The 8,669-nt window shown below is 41.5% G+C and overlaps 1 protein-coding gene across 5 annotated transcripts in view; it reads left to right on the top strand.

The window, feature by feature from the left end:
• Nucleotides 1-424: 424 nt before the first annotated feature.
• Nucleotides 425-8,669, top strand: part of LOC116703408 (cytosolic phospholipase A2 gamma) — a 13,132-nt gene continuing 4,887 nt past the window's right edge. The window contains exons 1-11 of one of the 5 annotated variants that reach the window (XM_032538122.1): nt 430-507; nt 592-630; nt 1,328-1,438; nt 3,323-3,465; nt 4,515-4,701; nt 5,258-5,363; nt 6,454-6,594; nt 7,834-7,899; nt 7,990-8,136; nt 8,296-8,445; nt 8,508-8,591. In XM_032538122.1, the coding sequence (XP_032394013.1) occupies nt 604-630; nt 1,328-1,438; nt 3,323-3,465; nt 4,515-4,701; nt 5,258-5,363; nt 6,454-6,594; nt 7,834-7,899; nt 7,990-8,136; nt 8,296-8,445; nt 8,508-8,591 (1,162 nt within the window). In that variant the 5' untranslated portion in view covers nt 430-507; nt 592-603. Of the gene's footprint in view, nt 631-1,327; nt 1,439-3,322; nt 3,466-4,514; nt 4,702-5,257; nt 5,364-6,453; nt 6,595-7,833; nt 7,900-7,989; nt 8,137-8,295; nt 8,446-8,507; nt 8,592-8,669 lie in introns of all 5 variants that reach the window. The other 4 variants (XM_032538118.1, XM_032538120.1, XM_032538119.1 and 1 more) reach the window with 4 other exon arrangements.

Raw genomic sequence — 8,669 nt, forward strand, 5'->3', positions numbered from 1 at the left:
ACCCCCCTCCAGACCCAACCCCCTCATTAGTCGAGCTTGTCTAAGGCACCTGTGCCAACATGGCTGCCTCTGGTGTCCTCTCTCGGTTGCTCCATGAGACCTTCTCTGTGACCATTGAGGACTTAATATATATATAGATATATATCTATATATATATAGATATATATCTATATATGCACCATTCACCAAGGCAAATTCCATGTAAGTAACATACACTTTTCTGTTTCTTCTTCTTAACAACCGAAGCTAATCTCTACACTGTATTGACCTGGAGATATTGAGTATGGCATAAACAGTATATTTTGATGTTGTATATGACTCCGAGTTAAAGGAAGAAGCCATTTGGGAACCAGCATCTGTCCATAAAAATGTACTGACTGCAGTGAAGTCAGAAGAAGGCAGGATGTTGTTAATCCCTGATGGCTGCCACCATGCCAGGGGCAGGAAATACCTTTTCAGGCTCAGGGATTTCTCTCTTGCTTGTGGATTTCAGTAGTGCTGGCAAAAGCGGTGGACAACATGGAGACTGGATATACTTTTTCAGGCTCATGGATTTGCCTTTTGCTTGTGATTTCAACAGCGTTTGCAAAGGCAGTGGACAACATGGAGGGGAATACAACCGCTCCTGAGGTGAGACATGCAAGGCAAAGGTTTTAGGTTGCATCGAAATAGCAGGATGGGTATAATCAATTGTCTCGGTCGTGTCCTTTTACCAGGAAATTACTCCAAATCAGGTTTCCCTACCCTGATTTGTTTGTCCAGGCATTTTTAGAACCATCTAAAACAACAAAAGGGGGTTTCTTAGAACTATAAAAAAAGGTTTCTCAGTCCAAAAAGGCAAAAAAAGGTACAGGGGCATATTACCAAATTTAAATCTTTACAAATTTCTTTTCATCATTTGGTAATGCACTTTTAAAAAAGGTGCATTTGCATGTTAATTCACTAGGAAAACTGCTTTAGTTTGAACTAAAAAAATTGTTTTATAAAGCATACGATTTAATTTTTCAGAGGCACACGACTACATTAAAGCATGTTATTGGATAATAGTTGGGTCTTTGACACATTTTCTGTTTTTTCCAAGAAATGCATACATATTTTCATATTTCTGTGTTTTTATATAGTATTTTGTTTCGCTGTTGGGTATGTTATTCTATTTAATGCTCTGCTTTGTGGTCAGATTTCATTTAATGTTCTGCTCATTTTTTTTTTATCTTGATTTTCCCATGTGATACACTGTTTTAAAGGGGCCTTGTGAATAATGTGTAGTATTATTTCCTAGTATTATTACCTACTCAGTCTAATTGAGCTAGCTGTCTTTGATGTCCAGAAAGCCGTCCGTCAGTCCCGGTCTCTGTGTGCTGGGGAACAGGACTACGTTCACAAGAGGAAACTGGTAGTTCTGGAGTCCCTCAGCGGCCTGGGAATCAACTGTACTACAGTAAGAACAAAAACCTCTCACACTTCAGGAAAGACAATTTCTTTTTTGTCTTTCTGTTTCTATTGTCTCTTTTTTCATCAAAGAAAAAACTTATTTTTGTTAAGTAATGTATCGCCAGACATCGCAATTGTCTTGGCCAAGAATTTGCCCTCGAACACACTGAAAAAGACTAAAGCTGACGGCCAACTACCAAGTTCGCTCTGAGCCAGCGAGACAGGAAATAACCCCTTAGCCAGCAACTGTAATCTCAATCATGAGACTTGGATTTATGAATAGGTGATATTCTGTGTACTGCTGAAACTTGTTGTTACAGATACTTTTAGATATTATCTGAAAGACATATTATATAGGAGAAATGTTATTTAAAGGTCCCATGACATGGTGCTCTTCGGATGCTTTTATATAGACCTTAGTGGTCCCATAATACTGTATCTGAAGTCTCTTTTATATAGACCTTAGTGGTCCCCTAATACTGTATCTGAAGTCTCTTTTATATAGACCTTAGTGGTCCCCTAATACTGTATCTGAAGTCTCTTTTATATACCTTAGTGGTCCCCTAATACTGTATCTGAAGTCTCTTTTATATAGACCTTAGTGTCCCCTAATACTGTATCAAGTCTCTTTTAATAGGCCTTAGTGTTCCCTAATACTGTCTGAAGTCTCTTTTATATAGACCTTAGTGGTCCCCTAATACTGTATCTAAGTCTCTTTTATAGACCTTAGTGGTCCCCTAATACTGTATCTGAAGTCTCTTTTATATAGACCTTAGTGGTCCCCTAATACTGTATCTGAAGTCTCTTTTATATAGACCCTAGTGGTCCCCCCTAATACTGCATTTGAAGTCTCTTTCCCAAAATTCAGCCTTCAGCCACAATGAGCTTTCCTTTTTATGTTCTGTTTCTGAGTCTGTAGCTTTTGAGGATGGGAAGGGGGGGGGGGGGGCATGACCAACTGCCAATTTGCTTGTTTTAAAGCCATGATGTCTCTCTCTTATGGTTGGGCCAAATTCTCTGGACAGGCAAAGAAGAGAAAGGGGAGGTAACATTTCCCCGTATGACCTCATAGGGGGCAAGATTCCAGATTGGCCCATCTGAGCTTGTATTTTCTCAACGGCAGAGCAGGACTTGGTTTACACCTATCAAACACCATTTCTAGCCACTGGGGGACCATAGGCAGGCTGTGGGAACTCATATTAAAGTTAAAAACCCCTCATAAAATGACATTTTCATGCCATTTTAGAACAAAAAAGCGAGTTTAAAAACAAATCCAACGTCGGTGTGGGTGTTTTCTCAGCCTCCCTATTCAAATGCAACCAGTTCAGAAGCTGGAAATAACGATAGAGTGGAACTTCTTCCTTTTTTTAGAAACTCGTTGGCAGTGCCATAGCAACCATAGACACCACTGGTTTAGCAACTTCATCTTCCCCACCTCCCCACGTCCAAAACATTGGAAAAAAAAAAAATCAAAAGTGAAAAAGGGACAAAAATGTAAGGAAAAAGTTAAAAACATTGATCAAGAAAAGCCTCAACAAAAGTATTAATTTTCAATTTTGACTGAAAGACAACACATGGGTTAATCATCTTACATCTTACTTGGCCTTCTTTATTAGACAACTTTGTAACAACAATATTGAATAATCTCTGATGTGAAATATCTGCTTTTGTATGTCTGTTATAATTTTGTATTTCTGTGACGGCATACATGCTTTGTGCCACGGGACCATTGTCAGACTGAGCTCTGCTGACCTCCCAAATGAACATCTGATACTTGATTCCAAAACCTACATTCCTTCTTCCTAACCACCTTCTTGAAATCGGCTTAGCCACAAAGACATTCTCCTTTTACGTCGGCAAAGTAACCCTGTCTCCATCTTGTTTCCACAAGGATTCGGTTCCCCACATCGCTCTGTTGGCATCAGGCGGGGGTCAGAGGGCAGCCGTGGGTCTGGTCGGTTCCCTCTATCAGATGGAAAAGGAACACCTGTTGGACAGTCTGCTCTACCTGGGATCGGTTTCTGGATCGACATGGTAACAATCCCACTTACACACAAATACACAAAGTTTGTGTGTGAATGAGAGCTGGAACAAGTGAAGAGGCCAGAACACAGGGCAGAACAAAAGTGTGTGTGTGTGTGTGTGTGTGTGTGTGTGTGTGTGTGTGTGTGTGTGTGTGTTTGTGTGTTTGTTTGTGTGTGTGTGTGTGTGTGTGTGTGTGTGTGTGTGTGTGTGTGTGTGTGTGTGTGTGTGTGTGTGTGTGTGTGTGTGTGTGTGTGTGTGTGTGTGTGTGTGTGTGTGTGTGTGTGTGTGTGTGTGTGTGTGTGTGTGTGTGTGTGTGTTTGTGTGTGTGTGTGTGTGTGTGTGTGTTGTGTGTGTGTGTGTGTGTGTGTGTGTGTGTGTGTTTGTGTGTGTGTGTGGTGTGTGTGTGTGTGTGTGTGTGTGTGTGTGTGTGTGTGTGTGTGTGTGTGTGTGTGTGTGTGGTGTGTGTGTGTGTGTGTGTGTGGTGGCTACATTCTCTGTCAGCTCCAGCCACTGAAAAGAAATAAGAGGAGAAATCAGGTCAATCTTACCATGAATTACAGAGATGCAGGTCAGAGAGACTAATTTTAGTAATTGCCCTTCAAGTCCTCCATAAGTTAACACTTAGCTAGAGACTAAGAAAACAACAAAATATGAATTCACTGTGCCGTTCAAAGGCTACTTCCTGTATGGCAGCTACCTCCAACTTTTGACGTGAGCTGTTTTCATACACGTCACTCAATGCATAGTCTGGCATTGCCATAGCTTCCTCCCTATGGAGGGTATGGCAAGTCCACATAGCATTTCAAGTTGGGGGGAAAATTTCCTCTGGTGTATTGGCATTTCTTTGGAAATGAAGGACATCCGGCAGAAATGCGGGACATCCTGCGGCACCAGAGCAATCCCGAAAGTGAAACGTCATCGATATAGACTACTCAATGCATGAGTTAGAGTTGTAATACAAGCATCGCGTCTTAAAATTTCAATTGGACAACTTTGATCAGTTTTTCTCCATGACAGTTCCTTTCGACCTGTGTGTACCCATGTGTCCCCTGCGATAGGTCCATGTCCTCCATCTACGGCGACCCACAGTGGAGCGCCAACCTGGACGCAGCAGTGTCCAGGCTGTCCGGCCCTGGGGTTCGGCTGGAGGACGCGTTGGCCTGGTTGGGTGAGAGGGCAAAGGAGGAGCACTTCTCTCTCAGCGATGTCTGGGGGGTTTTAACCTCTGCTGGGATCATGAAACAGGTACCTGGGCACACACACACATTTACTTTTATATCCCATTTAAGAGATATGGTAGACTTTAGTACCAGAACAGCATGAAAACCAAGGCACTCTTGCAGCACACAGGCCTTCTCCAGACCCTAAAGGTCTGTGTGCCGTATATTTTGTGCCGTGTTATATTTTATTCATATGCCAAATAAATAAAGGTTTTAATATTCTATTCAACAAGAGTGCCTTGGTTTTTTATGCTGTTCTGGTACTATTGGATTTCCCTTGCACCAAAGAGCACCTTGTTAGACTTTTTTTCAACCACCACCAAAAAACAAGCGCTCCTTTTCTCTGTCTTCCCCCATAAAATAGACTTTATTCATCCCATATTGGAGAAATTCAGAATAAGGAATAGATTAAATATGTATAAAAGATACAAGAAAATACACTTCTGTTATATGCAGAGGTAATACATATACTGGTACACACACACAGACATACAGATGAGATGCATTTGAAACGCAGCACATTCTATTATGAAGATTTATTATTGTGTTGTCCCTCACCGAAACACATGGTTTTGTATTAGATGGACATCCGGCGTCTTTCAGATGAAGCCAGCAGGAATGCCACCAACCCTTACCCCATCTACAGCGCCATAGAGAAGTACAGCTACTCCAACGGGCCCATACAAGGTACACAAACAGTACACGTGTCACAGTAACACCTTAGTAGACTTACATAGCCAGACCTACCTCCACAGCCCTGTGGAGGAAGGTCTGGTTACACCACAAATACCACCACGCTCTGGGTTGTTGGCAATTATTAACCCTCAAAATTTTAAATCAACACTTTTGTTAATGCTTTTTAAGACACTTTTTCTTAAGTTTTTGTCCCTTTTTTTTTTACACTTTTGATGTTTTCTTTTGTTTTTTTTTAATACTTTTTATGTTTTTGTCTTTTTTTTTTTTTTTTTTACACTTTTGATACTTTTTTCAATGTTCAACACTACGTAACACTAATTTATTAACTTTAGTTTTACAGTAATTTTTTGTAATTTGTGGTCCATAAACCTCAATGTTAGGAAATTATACCGAATGTTTGAGTTATAAAAGCAGAAATTAGGGATTATTTCGACCAAAATTAAAGGAATGGATGTTGATGGATAATCACAAACTGGAATTTGTCAACTTTTACTCAATACTATTTAAAAACCACTTCAATTTTTTTTTTTTTTTTTCAAATGCTATAAAATTGAATAAGACAACCCAAAATTAATGAAAATAGAGATTTGGACTTACGAAAGAGCGTTGTGTGGAATCAATCATGTTGTTTTGGGGAATTAAAAAGAACATTGATATAGGGAAACGGGGTAATTTGTCAAAAATCACAATGGTGTTGGGTGGCGCTAAGCTCCGGACACTGCGACGGTGGCTCTGCAAAAAAAAGTCTTGAAAAGGAACTTGTTTTGGTGGAACATTTGCAACCCGCCAAAGAAAACGTCACATAAAATATTAAAGGAAGTTAACTGCTCAGAAAATACAGTAACGTGAGTTATTAAAATGAGCTGGATACATGGACGCCAGTTGCTCTTACCAGTGTATCTGACCCCAGCAATCTCACCCATCGGTCCCAGAACGTCTCAGTTGGAGAGGAAATGAGTAAACAGGTTCTTTGTATATCTTTACAATCATTCCCCTAAAGAACCAATTAGCCCTGCCTTATTGCACCATCCACACTGCAATGACTCATTGCAGGTGTGACCAGACTTACTCTCTCTTTCAGGGAAGTGGTTCGAGGTGAGCCCGCACGAGGCTGGATTCACAGAGTTGGGACTTTTCATCCCAACGTCCCTCCTGGGCAGCAGATTTCAGAATGGAGAGCTGCTAGAGGAGAAGACGGAGATGGACATGGTCAAACTACAAGGTGTGTGTTCACAGAGCAGTATGGACTTACAGTAAACCAATCCATGGTGATAAACCCTAAAGACCATGATATTTCTTGACACATTGGGTCATCAAGTACCTCCAGTCTGAAAGGATGAGGAACTGTAATTGTCTCCGGAGTGGGGGATTGCAGTTGCAGCGTTGCAGTTCCTTTGTCTTCCTAACCACAACCGTCCCGTTGTTGTCAGCGTGTCCTGCGTGTGACGGTTCATTTCCCTGTTGTTGCGTGCCACAGAGACCGCAGATTGTGTCCCTGTCCCCGCGAATGGTGGTCCGTCCCTTTTTGTTGTGGCGTTTCATTTCCCCGTTGTCGCGTCCCCCAGAGACCGCGGATGGTGTCCCGGCTCGAGTCGTTGTCACCGTCCCGCGTGTGGCGTTTCATTTCCCCGTTGTCGCGTCCCCCAGAGCAGCCCAGTGTCATGGCAGTTCGTGAAATGGTCACATTTTGAAAATCGTGACCTGTACACGAATCAATAAATCAAAATAACGTCACCATTTCACAAACTGGCATGAGACTGGGTTGTGAACAATCGTGTTTTTTTTTTTTGTATGGTATTTGGGTTAAATTGACCTATTTCAGCGTACATTTTTTTTTTACTTGAGAATCAACGGCCTTACCTTTTTTTTTTTTTTTCTGTGATAAATATGTATTCCTCACTCAATTGAGAAAACAATTCTGGATATGACCATTGTTGACCATGTTTTTTTCAAGATAAGAATGATTACATTCCCTAAACATATACTATATGTTATCTCAATTGTTTAAAATTGAGATAAAGACAATGTTTGTCAATGTTATGAATAAATTTAATTTCAGAATTGTTTTAAAAACAATAAAAATAGGTCACGGGTAAACTTGACCCAGGGATACGAGAGGGTCCCGAAGTTTGTGTGTGTGTGTGTGTGTGTGTGTGTGTGTGTGTGTGTGTGTGTGTGTGTGTGTGTGTGTGTGTGTGTGTGTGTGTGTGTGTGTGGTGTTTGTGTGTGTGTGTGGTGTGTGTGTGTGTGTGTGTGTGTGTGTGTGTGTGTGTGTGTTGTGTGTGTGTGTGTGTGTGTGTGTGTGTGTGTGTGGTGTGTGTGTGTGTGTGTGTGTGTGTGTGTGTTTTGTGTGTGTGTGGTGTGTGTGTGTGTGTGTGTGTTGTGGTTGTGTGTGTGTCTGTGTGTGTGTGTGTGTGTGTGTGTGTGTGTGTGTGTGTGTGTGTGTGTGTACACCGTGCAGGTATTCTGGGTTGTGCGTTGGCTCATGAGGAGACAATCAGAGACTTCATCCCTCCTTGGCTGAATGGTAATCACAGTTTGACATTGTCATACATAGGCCTACTTAAATGTATTTTTTTGAAGCAGCAGCAGAGATATAGTGTGTGTGTTATTTTAGTGCCTGGGCAGATAGACGGGGCTGCTGAACATTACCTGCGTGTGTACAATGGTCTCAACACACTTGTAGCCCTGACCAGAAGCACCATTAAGGATCCCACCGCTCTGTCTGACCTGGACAAGTTGCAGAAAATACTAGAAGATAGAGGTAATAATAAAGATGATCCTCCTCAGATGATTTACCATAAAAATTCATTATTAAATCCAATTGTAGTTACTGATATCGAGAAAGTAACAGTGATGAAATAATAATGCAGCAAATGTCGTTGTAAAATCCCAGAGTCCATTAGATTCTTATCTGTTCTAGACATAGCAAATCAAAATGAGTCCGTGTGGCTGGAGTCCAAGAGTTCGGAGGAAAGACAAAGACTTCTTGGCCAGTGGAGTCTGGAGCTGCTGGCGGCGGTCCAGACCTGGAGCCAGAGTCTGGAGGACGGACCTGGTATGAACAGACCTGTTTAATTTCAGTGAGATGTTAATACACCTGAGTAATTCTTTTCAATGTGTTTTCCCCCCCAGTCTCTATGCTTGCTAAGCAGGTCCTACCCTTGATTATAAAATGGGAGTGGGGAACTACCGGAAACTTCCTCTACCAATACCAAGGTGAGAAGACGGACCTCTTCAGCAATAGTAGCAGTTAACTTAATAAAGCTTAGTAAAAAAACGCCATGTTGTCTATCT

The sequence above is a fragment of the Etheostoma spectabile genome, chromosome 15, assembly GCF_008692095.1.
Source record: "Etheostoma spectabile isolate EspeVRDwgs_2016 chromosome 15, UIUC_Espe_1.0, whole genome shotgun sequence".
NCBI classification, from domain to species: Eukaryota; Metazoa; Chordata; class Actinopteri; order Perciformes; family Percidae; genus Etheostoma; species Etheostoma spectabile.